At 48.7% G+C, this 11,917-nt stretch overlaps 1 protein-coding gene across 5 annotated transcripts in view; it reads left to right on the forward strand.

The window, feature by feature from the left end:
- Positions 1-5,613, forward strand: part of TAF12 (TATA-box binding protein associated factor 12) — a 45,153-nt gene extending 39,540 nt beyond the window's left edge. For all 5 annotated transcript variants that reach the window (XM_016957482.4, XM_513257.8, XM_001153380.6 and 2 more), the window contains 2 exons: positions 3,249-3,337; positions 5,134-5,613. In XM_016957482.4, coding sequence (XP_016812971.1) covers positions 3,249-3,337; positions 5,134-5,169 — 125 coding nt within the window. In that variant the 3' untranslated portion in view covers positions 5,170-5,613. The remainder of the gene's footprint in view (positions 1-3,248; positions 3,338-5,133) is intronic.
- Positions 5,614-11,917: the final 6,304 nt, after the last annotated feature.

Raw genomic sequence — 11,917 nt, forward strand, 5'->3', positions numbered from 1 at the left:
GCACAATCTCCGCTCACTGCAACCTCTGCCTCCCGGGTTCAAGCGATTCTCCTGCTTCAGCCTCCCGATTAGCTGGGACCACAGGCACACGCCACCACGCCCGGCTAATTTTTTGTATTTATAGTTGAGACGGGTTTTCACTGTGTTGCCCAGGCTGGTCTCCAACTCCTGAGCTCAGGCAATCTGCCTACCTTGGCCTCCCAAAGTGCTGGGATTGCAGCCGTGAGCCACCACACCCGGCCTGCTCTCTTTCTTTAAAGTGACTTTGCACACTTTATCTACTTTTTGTTGACTGTAAAGTTCAATTCCTAGAGAATAACCTTTGTCTGCAACCTCCACCACCTGAGTTCAAGGGATTCTTTTTTTTTTTGAGACGGAGCCTTGCTCTATCGCCCACGCTGGAGTGCAGTGGCGCGATCTTGGCTCACTGCAAGCTCCGCCTCCCAGGTTCACGCCATTCTCCTGCCTCAGCCTTCTGAGTAGCTGGGACTACAGGCGCCCGCCACCATGCCCGGCTATTTTTTTTTTTTTGTATTTTTAGTAGAGACTGGGTTTCACTGTGTTAGCCAGGATGGTCTCGATCTCCTGACTTTGTGATCCACCAGCCTTGGTCTCCCAAAGTGCTTGGATTACAGACATGAGCCATTGCGCCCGGCTGTTCAAGGGATTCTTGTGCCTTGTAGCTGGGATTATAGGCACTCACCATCACTCTTGGCTAATTTTTGTATTTTTAGTAGATAGGAGGTTTCACCATGTTGTCCAGGCTGATCTTGAACTCCTGGCCTCAAGTGATCCATCCGCCTCAGCCTCCCAAAGTGGTGGGATTACAGGTGTGAATCATCGTGCCTGGCCCTTTTTGTTTTCTTTTGAGGCAGGATCTTCCTCTGTCACCCAGGCTGCAGTGCAGTGGTGTGATTATGGCTCACTGCATCTTCTACCTCCTGGGCTCAAGTGATCCTCCTGCCTTAGACTCCCAAGTAGTTGGGACTACAGGTGCACACCACCACATACAGCTAAAAAAAAAGTTTTCTTTTTGAGATGGAGTCTCGCTCTGTCACCTAGGCTGTAGTGCAGTGGTGCCGTCTCAGCTCACTGCAACCTCTGCCTCCCAGGTTCAAGTGATTCTCCTGCCTCCGCCTCCCAAGTAGCTGGGATTATAGGCACCTGCCACCATGCCTGACTAATTTTTTGTATTTTTAGTAGACACCAGGTTTCGCCATGTTGGCCAGACTGGTCTTGAGCTCCTGACTTCAGGTGATCCACCCACTTTGGCCTCCCGAAGTGCTGGGATTACAGGCGTGACCCACCACTCCCCGCCCAGCTAATATTTTTATTTCTAGTAACAATGCAGTCTCACTATTATGCCTACACTGGTCTTGAACTCCTGGGCTCAAGCAGTCCTCCCGTCTTGGCCTCCCAAAGTGCTGAGATTACAGGAATGAGCCACCACATCTGGCCAGTGTCACTTTCAAATACTAATAACATAAATTGTTAGTGGAAGGTTTCAGACATTCTGTTTTCAAAGAAATATTGGGCCAGGTGTTGTGGCTTATGCCTGTGATTTGCTGAAAGTGACGTACACCTTTATACGTGAGTTTAGGGGGCCATGCCCCTATGCCAGTTACTGTCAAAGAGGAATAAACAAAGTCCCTGTCCTCTGGGAACTTCTTGTGATAATCTTATAAGGAAGATAATATCCAGGGGCACCAGGTCATGGAACTGTGGTGTGGACATACCTCTCCCTATATCCATACCTGTATGTTTATCCTAGGCTCTGGGCTGAATACTTCACATGCATTATGTCATTGAATGCCCCAACCACCCTGTCAGTGGTTATTACTGTTGTTACGGCTACATAAAAAATGAGGAAACTGGGAGCCAGCATCATACAGCTGCTCAGTGAAGCAGCAGACCTCAGCTTTGGCTCTTAATTCCAGAATGCTTGAAGTGCCTTCATGTCCCTTAGGTGTGAGAGGGGTTACTTTGAGCCTTAGGATTAAGACAACTAAAGAAATAAATGATATTTATTTTCTGTGAATTGGATAAGCTGCATGGAAACCTTAGGGCTCAGCATTCACAGCTTTGACTAAATTACCTCTTTTTCTTTGCAAGAAGCTTGAATTTTGTCCTTTAGAAACCTTGGAGGAAGCCAGGCATGGTGACTGATGCCTGTAATACCAACACTTTGGGAGGCTGAGGCAGGAGGATGTGCTTGAGCCCAAAAGTTCAACATAACAAGACCCCCTCTCTACAAAAAATAGAAATATACAGCCAGGCGCAGTGGCTCATGCCTGTAATCCCAGCACTTCGGGAGGCTGAGGCAGGCAGATCACCTGAGGTCAGGAGGTCGAGACAAGCCTGGCTAACATGGTGAAACCCCATTTCTACTAAAAATACAAAAAATTAGCTGGGGCCAGGTGCGGTGTCTCATCCCTGTAATCCTAGAACTTTGGAGTTCGAGGTGGGTGGATCACGAGGTCAGGAGTTCAAGACCAGCCTGACTGAGATGGTGAAACCCCATCTCTACTAAAAATACAAAAATTAGCCAGATGCGGTGGCAGATGCCTGGAATCCCAGCTACTCGGGAGTCTGAGGCAGGAGAATCGCTTGAACCCAGGTGGCAGAGGTTTCAGTGAGCCGAGATCACGCCACTGCACTCCAACCTGGGCAACAGAGTGAGACTCCATCTCCAAAAAATAAAAAATAAAAAAGCCAGGCATGGTGGCACACACCTGTAATCCCAGCTACTCAGGAGGCTGAGGCAGGAGAATTGCTTGAACCTGGCAAATGAGCCTGTGGCATATTCAATGTTGAAGCCTGGGAGATTGCAGTGAGTCGAGATTGCGCCATTGCACTCCAGCCTGGGCAACAAGAGCAAAACTCCGTCTTAAAGAAATATAAGAAATAAGAAATATTAGCTGGCCATGGTGGCATGCGCCTGTAGTCCCAGCTACTTGGGAGGCCAGGATGGGAATATCGCTTGTGCTGGGGTAGTCAAGGCTGTAGTGAGCCAAGATTGTGCCACTGCACCCCACTCTGGGTGACAGAGTGGGAAGACCCTGTCTTCAAAAAAAAAAAGAAAAAACCTTGGAGAAGCCATGTCCATTTTCCCCATTTGTAATAGAATCCCTTTGTGGAGTTAGTAGCCAGATGCCCACATTCATCCTCCCTGATCCAAGGGGGTCACGTTGCACTCCTGGTACTGCCTTCTTGGTACGTTTATCTCTGTGCTGGCTTCTTCCTTGCAGAGCGCCAGTGGAACATGTGGATCCCAGGATTTGGCTCTGAAGAAATCCGACCCTACAAAAAAGCTTGCACCACAGAAGCTCACAAACAGGTGAGGAAATGCCAGAGCCCTGGGGACAGCCAGGGCTGATTCCTTGAGTTACGTCTCAGAGTGGATACACACAGCTACCTTCTAGGGGGTCTCGCTTCCTCCACACAGCAAACTTCACTCTCTGGATCAAGGGTCAGAGAGGGCAAGAGGCAGCAGCGGTCTCCGGGAGATCAATAAGATATTCACATGGTGCTGTGCTGTTCCCACATGTGGTCTGTTTTTTCTCGTAACTCTGTTAAGTGTCACTTAAAGCTGTTGATTCTGGGTTCTTCTAATATGGATGCAGCTCGCCCCACCATACCTCCTTAATGAAATCTTCCTTCATTGTTGCTGATTGCAACACCATATATGGTCCTATGAAGAGAGGGCAGGTTAAAGAAAGCAAAAATGTGCTGTACTTGTTCTGACAGGTAGTATCCAGGCTGCCGTGCTGGACATTCTGGCCTGTGTCCTGGTTTTACCTTTGAACAAGGTTCCCTCTGAACAAGGAACCTAGGAGTCAGTGTGAGAATACTACTTCTGCTGTGGAGCAAGTCATCCCCATCTTTGGTCAGTCCAACAGCAGTGTTGGCCTCCCTCTGACAAGGCTGTTATCCTTTCTGTCTTAACTTAAGTGGCTACTCTGATTTGAAACGTGAGCTTTTTCCAAACTTAGCAGGCACAACTGGGCAGTCCTGGTTGAGTGCCCCTGCTTCGCCATAGCCTGGTATCTCTGGAGCAGGTGTTTGTAGAGCTCACGAAGCAAGCCCTAAAGGGAAGCCACCAGTTTCCTGAATGGAAAGATTGCACTGTTCAGAAGAGAGTCCCTCCAAACAATGGACTGTCACTTTATGCTCCCAAGTTAACCATTTTCTGCCCTATTTATTTAGTCAACAAATGCCATAATATTGGTATTTGGTCAAAAAGAATGAACAAAGTAAGTTGTTAATTTGGCTAGTAGCTAGTAATAGTAAAAGAATTCAGATCATGAAACCTGTGATCTGAGTGTTTCCATGATGGACTGTGGTAGAAGTTGTTAGTCTTCAGTTTTCCTTCAATGCAGGTCATGAGATGTGAAATGTCAGCTCCCTTTGTGTGTGGCAACACTTTGAAATTGAGGCCCCTTCCCTATTGTGTTCATCATCGGAGAAAAGATTGGGGTCAAGGGACCCCAGAAAACACATGCTTGGCCAGGCGCAGTGGCTCATGCCTGTAATCCTAGCACTTTGGGAGGCCGAGCCTGGTGGATCACTTGAGGTTAGGAGTTTGACACCAGCCTGGCCAATGTAGTGAAACCCTGTCTCTACTAAAAATACAAAAATTAGCCAGGCGTGGTGGCACGTGCCTGTAATCCCAGCTACTGGGGAGGCTGAGGCAGGAGAATCACTTGAACTTGGGAGGCGGAGGTTGCGGTGAGCCGAAATCGTGCCACTGCACTCCAGCCTGGGCAACAGAGCGAGATTCCATCTCAAAAAAAAAAAAAGAAAGAAAGAAAACACATGCTTTGCTAGCTTATTCTCTAAGTCACCAAAACTCAAGAGCTGTCACTTTCTCCTGCTTTTAACTTTTTTGCCATTCTGCTAGCCTAGAGCAGTTTGGTGGATGAAATGGGTCCACTAGCCCATCTAAACATCTCTTGGGGCCTTGCAGACTGCTCTCTAGTTAAAAGGAATCTACTGAGATGCCTTGTGACTGCAAGTCTCTGAGGGCTGCAGCCTGCAGTGTAGACCATGAGGCCTGCTAGCCACACAGAATGTTCCAGAAAGCTCCTGACTCCAGCTGCTGCTGTATAACTGCTTATTTGTCTCTCCTTTCAGAGAATGGCATTGATCCGGAAAACAACCAAGAAATAACACACGGAAAGGTCAGGGAATGGACAGCAATGTATTTGGAGATACTTGAGCTGAGAACTCAGCCATCTCATCCTTGGATTTTTTTTTTTTAATGCTTTACAGAGAAGCATATATTTTTTATTAACAGTGCAGCAATATCTATAATGACTGAGAGGATCTGCCAAAAGAATAAAGCCTCCTACCCCAACTTCCGGTCCCTTTTCCCTGCCATCTCAAAGAGGAGCAATGTATCTTCCAGAGAAGATTTTATTTGTGGTTTATTATATAAGTGACTGAATATGGGACAAAGCATTATGGTCTTTTTGGGTAAGACAGTATTAGCAGGATTTGTAAAGGGTTTTGTTTCCTTCTCCCTTCCCCTTTTCCCTGTACTTTGTAATGTCAGTGTTTATATGAATATGACTTTCATTTGCTTTTCCAGAATAAAGAAGTTATTAATTGAAAGACAGGGTACCTTTGAAATCCCAGAGGGAGTCAGGACAAGCAAGCCTGGATTGTAGCTCTCTAGTCAGCAGGTGGCAGCATCGTTATTCATTTTGGTGTTTGAGAAAAACTCAGGGATTTTCCATCATTTTACCCCAAGGGAGGCCATAACATCAGCAGGAGTTTGAGTCCAGCTTCTCGGCCATAAGAATTGAGTAGGGTGACCTTCTCTCACGGCCCTCAACTGAAGAGGCATCCTTGTTTTGGCAATGTTATATGCCTAAAAACCCTTTTTGGGTTTTTTTTTTTGTTTTTTTTAAATTTTTTTTTTTTTTGAGACGGAGTCTAGCTCTGTCACCCAGGCTAGAGTGCAGTGGTGTGATCTTGGCTCACTGCCACCTCAGCCTCCCAGGTTCAAGCGATTCTCCTGCCTCAGATTCCCAAGTAACTGGGGTTACAGGCGCCTGCCACCACATCGAGATAATTTTTGTATTTTTAGTGGAGATGGGGTTTTCACTGTGTTGGTCAGACAGGTCTTGCACTCCCAAAGTGCTGAGATTACAAGCGTGAGCCACCGCGCCCGGCCTAAAAACCCTTTTTGGCCTGCTCTTCTGGAACTCCTGGAGAAAGCTGTGTTTGTCCCTGTCCCTGAGAAAGGATGGGAGTAGGCGCCTGTCCTCAGGATAGGCATGTCTGTGCAGGTGCCCATCTCTTCTTAGTTGCTGGTATCTTTGATCCTGGTGTTTTCACCATCATGCAGAAGAAACCAGGCGCCTTCCAGACCTCTGGGTCATGTCCTTCAGTGGCACCTAGCATCATCCTGTCCTGGGCCCAGCATGGCCCTTGTGGATTGTGAGAGTTCTGTGGGCTCTAGGGAGGATGGCTGTCCTACCCAAGGGTCACTAGCACAGGCACAGCCACCTTGATTTGCTTTGGTCCTCTGCATCCTGAAGCTTGGCCCAGGATGAGACCCTGCATTTCAAAATTCCCTCCCACCCTGGGTTAGATCCCATGTCCCCCCCACTTCACAGTCTCACAGATATACTGAGTGAGCTCCTCAGAGGCTGTGCTAATGTTACTGTTGCTCTTGGCTGAAGTTTCAATGCCCCAAAGAGGCAGCCAGCTTCTTTCCCTGTGGTGTCACCCAGTGCTCACCAACAGGTCACTCTTGTGGCCAACCATCAGGGCGAGGATGCTGAAGGGTTTCACTTTCCCCAGAACCTCCTGATGCCAGTGGTGACACTCATAAAGGATATTCTGTTGGTGATATCAAACACCAAGGGGCCTCCAGCTGGGTTTCAGTACTACGATGAGTCACTGACCTTGGCAGCCAAGGAATCTAGAATTAGTTTTGAGATCTCCACTAAGACAGAAGGGAACACAGGAATCAGGGAAGTTTAATGGAAAGAGCTGAGGTAGAATCAAAAAACCCCAGTTCTTGATTTGCAGTGTGACAAGTAAGTGGCATCATCTATCTCAGTCTTGTCCTATCTGCATATTGAGGGACTTGTTCATTCACTCAGCAAGTATTTATAATCCCATGCCTGTCCTAAGCAGAGGGATACAATGATGAATAAAAACAGACCCAGGTGACTGGGCACAGTGGCTCAAGCCTGTAATCTCAGCACTCTGGGAGGCCAAGGCAGGTGGATCACTTGAGGTCAGGAGTTCAAGATCAGCCTGGCCAACATGGCGAAACCCTGTCTCTACTAAAAATATAAAAAATTAGCCAGGCAGCTGAGGCAGGAGAATTGCTTGAACCTGGGAGGTGGAGGTTGTAGTGAGCCGAGATTGCACCACTGCACTCCAACCCGGGCGACAGAGCCAGACTTCGTCTCAAAAAAAAAAAAAAAAAAAAAAAAGACCCAGGGGACAATCCTGTTATTAGATAAGTGTAAAACTGGCACTGGGACAAGGAATTCAAAGGAGAGGGTCATAGGTCTGGGGGAGGGGTCTGGTCAGCTGGGGAGAAATTTTGTTTGATCTGAGATGTGAGGGATCCAGGTGATGGGTGTAGGGATCTCTTTCAAGGAGAGAAATTTGCCTTGTGTATAAACCTGGAGGCAGTTGAGTGACGTATGGTGGGCCAGGCCATGCAGCACGTTGCAGATCCCAGCAAAGAGTGGCCTGTCAAAAAAGTAACAGGAGGCCAGGTGCGGTGGCTCATGCCTGTAATCCCAGCACTTTGGGAGGCTGAGGCGGGCAGATCACAAGGTTAGGAGATTGAGACCATCCTGGCTAACATGGTGAAACCGCATCTCTACCAAAAATACAAAAAATTAGGTGGGTATGGTGGCAGGTGCCTGTAGTCCCAGCTACTCGGGAGGCTGAAGCAGGAGAATGGCGTGAACCCAGGAGGCAGAGCTTGCAGTGAGCCGAGATCGTGCCACTGTGCTCCAGCCTGGGCGACAGAGTGAGACTCCGTCTCAAAAAAAACAAAAAAAAAACCAAAAAAAAAACAGGAGCCACTGAGGGATTTCAAGCAGAAGTGTAGTATGTGCAAAGGCCCACAGGTCTAACGGAATGTGTCAGTGAGACCAAAGCACAAGGTGCAAGATTAGGAGAGTGGCTAGAGCTGAGTGGAATGTGAGCATGGAGTGTGGACAGCTCTCAGGCTTAGTGGTGTGCACCTCACCCTGGCTTTTTTTTTTTTTTTTTTTTTTTTTTTTTTTTTTTGAGACAGAGTCTCACACTGTCGCCCAGGCTGGAGTGCAGTGGCATGATCTTGGCTCACTGCAAACTGTGCCCCCAGGTTCACTCCATTCTCCTGCCTCAGCCTCCCAAGTAGCTGGGACTACAAGCCCCCACCACCATGCCTGGCTAATTTTTTGTATTTTTAGTAGAGACAGGTTTTCACCGTGTTAGCCAAGAAGGTCTTGATCTCCTGACACCACCCGCCTCGACCTCCCAAAGTGCTGGGATTACAGGCGTGAGCCACTGCGCCCAGCCCCTGGCTTTTTTTTTTTTTTTTTTAAACAGAGCCTTGGCCAGGTGTGGTGGCTCACACCTGTAATCCCAGCAATTTGGGAGGCTGAGGTGGGAGATCACCTGAGGTCAGGAGTTCAAGACCAACCTGGCCAACATGGCGAAACCCTGTCTCTAATAAAAATACAAAAAATAAGGCTGGGCACGGTGGCTAACACCTGTAATCCCAGCACTTTGGGAGGCCAAGGCAGGTGGATCACCTGAGGTTGGGAGTTTGAGACCAGCCTGACCAATATAGAGAAACCCTGTCTCTACTAAAAATACAAAATTAGCCAGGTATAGTGGCGCATACCTGTAATCCCAGATACTTAGGAGGCTGAGGCAGGAGAATCACTTGAACCTGGGAGGCGGAGGTTGCAGTGAGCCAAGATTGTACAACTGCACTCCAGACTCGGCGACAGAGCGAGACTCCATCTAAAAAAAAAAAAAAAAAAAGAGAGAGAGTCTCACTCTATCACCCAGGCTGGAATGAATGAAGTGATGCAATCTCGGCTCTTGCAACCTCCACCTCCCGGGTTCAAGCGATTCTTGTGTCTCAGCCTCCCGAGTAGCTGGGATTACAGGTGCGCCACTACATCCGACTAATTTTTGTATTTTTAGTAGAGACGGGGTTTTACAATGTTGGCCAGGGTGGCCTCTAACTCCTGACCTCAGGTGATTCTCCTACCTCCACCTCCCAAAGTGCTGGGATTACAGATGTGAGCCACCATGCCTGGCCTCCTTTTTTTTTCATTTATTTTTTAAAAACAGAGAGTTTTGCCATGTTGCCCCGGCTGGTCTCAAAATCCTGGGCTCAAGCAATCTGTTTACCGCTGCCTCGCAAAGTGCTGGGATTATAGGTGTGAGCCACTGTGCCCAGCCTATCCTGGCTTCTTATGAAGGTACATGGAGCCCTCAGTTCAGTGCCCATGCCTTGGAGGCTGCTGTGTGTTGTGTGTGTGTTGCAGGCTGCAGTGTGGGAGGCCCAGCAGGCTGGTTCCAAGCTTTCCACTTTTCTTCAGTCTGCATAACATCTTTCTTAACTGTTGGACATTTTTAGGGCTCTGAGAAACATTCCGTCAGATGAGGATTCTGATGCTCAAAACAGATAAAAAGTTTTGAAAACCACTGCACACACACACACACACACACATTAAAAAAAAAAAAACACACACACACACACCACTGCACAGCCTTTGGGAACCCCTGAAGTTTCAGATGAAGGAGTGGTGTAACTATGTTTGCATGTTAAAAGCCTCTCTGGCTGCCAGTGTGGAAGGTGGAATTGGAAGCAGGCAGGAGGGATACTAGCCGGAAGTTGCTACAGTTTTTTGGACTAAAGGTGATAAGATTTGAGTCCGGGTGTGGTGGCTCACACCTGTAATCCCAGCACTTTGGGAGGCCAGGGCAGGTGGATCACCTGAGGTCAGGAGTTCGAGACCAGCCTGGCCAACATAGCGAAACCTTGTTTCTACTAAAAATACAAAAGTTAGCCGGGCGTGGTGGCATGTGCCTGTAATCTTAGCTACTCGGGAGGCTGAGGCAGGAGAATAGCAGGAACCCAGGAGGTGGAGGCTGCAGTGAGCCAAGATCATACCACTGCACCCCAGTCTGGGCGACAAGAGTGAGACTCCATCTAAAAAAAAAGACTTGAGATGTTTTCCCAAGAAGGAGTTAACCAAAAGACAGGGGCAGGGTCTGGCTGTAACAACAGGATGAGTTCCAAGGACACAGAAGGAGCCATCTGGGACCAGGGAGCCATCCTGGAAAGAATCCCCTGTGCCTGCATGGCGTGAAGCTGGGAGGAGGAAAGCAGAGTTAAGCTAGGGTCTTACAATTACCTGGAGTTACAAAAGAAAGGGCCTTCAGAGGTCATCCAATGTGGCCCTTATTTTACAGATAATGCTGAGATCTGGAGAGGTCGTGTGACCTGTCCAAGGTCACTAGGCAGGTCAGGACTCAGACCTGTGCCCTTAGTCCAGTGTCCATCCTTCTAAATGGCCTCCAAGGCCCCTTCTCTTGACCCCTCCCTTCCTGGTGGATGAGTTCTCTCCTTGGCCCTCAGGGTTGGGGTGGCACCACAGGCGCGTGCCATCACGCCCGGCTAATTTTTTATATTTTTTGGTAGAAACGGGGCTTCATGGTGTTAGCCAGGATGGTCTCGATCTCTTGACCTCGTGTTCCACCCGCCTCGGCCTCCCAAAGTGCTGGGATTACACGCGTGAGCCACCGCGCCCGGCCTATTATCCCCATTTTTAAATCACTGAGGCTTAGAAAGATAAAGTGAGTTAGTCAGGGTCCCACTGTTAGTGGAACTGAGATTCAAACCAGGTTTGACAGCAAAGCCTGTCCTATTTTTGGCAGCTGGGATAATGTGGTTAAAAGGAGGTGACGTCTACCTGAGTGTTGCAGGCAGATCAGATAACACAGGGAGAGAGAGCTGGGACTTTCCCGGCACAGAAAACAGCATGTGCGAAGTCCAGAGCCGCAACTGGTTCAGAATTTGGCCTCCTGGGCCAGTGGTTAGAGATGATGCAGCTGGCTCCAGGTGATGAAAGGCTTGGACTAGAGTGAAAGGATTTGGATTTTATGCTGTAGGTGTGGGGCCATAGGAGGATTCTAGCAGGGAGGCGGCCAAGCCAAAACTGTCCTTTAAAAAGATCCCTCTGGGTCAGTGTGGATGCTGAATTACAGGAGAACCTAGAGGCCTGAGACTCAAAAGGAGTGGCACAATGTACACTGGTGCCTCTGCCTTTCCTGTAGCCTGGGCACAGGCTTTCCTGTAGGCTGGGCTCGCTCTGCTTGTGCAGGCACACACCCATCAAAGCCACTTACAGCCTCTCAAGATTTTGCCACACTGAGGGGGATAGTGAGGGTAGGACTGGCGCGCTGAAGTTTGAGAAAGGACCCACCCCGGGGCTGGCCTGAGGCAGTGGACAAGATTATTGGAGCTGGCCTGGGTTCACCAATTTAGCCACATGAGTTTTCTGTCTTGGAGCTGAGGTCTGTGAAATGGACAAGATCAGCCCAACCTCACGGGGTTGCTGTGGGTTTAATAATAAGCCTCTGGTAGGGCCCGGCACGGTGGCTCACACCTGTAATCCCAGCACTTTGGGAGGCCGAGGCGGGCAGATCACGAGGTCAGAAGATCGAGACCATCCTGGCTAACATGGTGAAACCCCATCTCTACTAAAAATACAAAAAATTAGCTGGGCGTGGTGGCACGCACCTGTAGTCCCAGCTACTCAGGAGGTTGAAGCAGGAGAATCGCTTGAACCCCGGAGGCAGAGGTTGCAGTGAGCCGAGATTGCACCACTGCACTCCAGCCTGGGTGACAGAGCAAGACTCTGCCTCAAAATAA

The sequence above is a fragment of the Pan troglodytes genome, chromosome 1 (genome assembly GCF_028858775.2).
Source record: "Pan troglodytes isolate AG18354 chromosome 1, NHGRI_mPanTro3-v2.0_pri, whole genome shotgun sequence".
Classification (NCBI taxonomy): Eukaryota; Metazoa; Chordata; class Mammalia; order Primates; family Hominidae; genus Pan; species Pan troglodytes.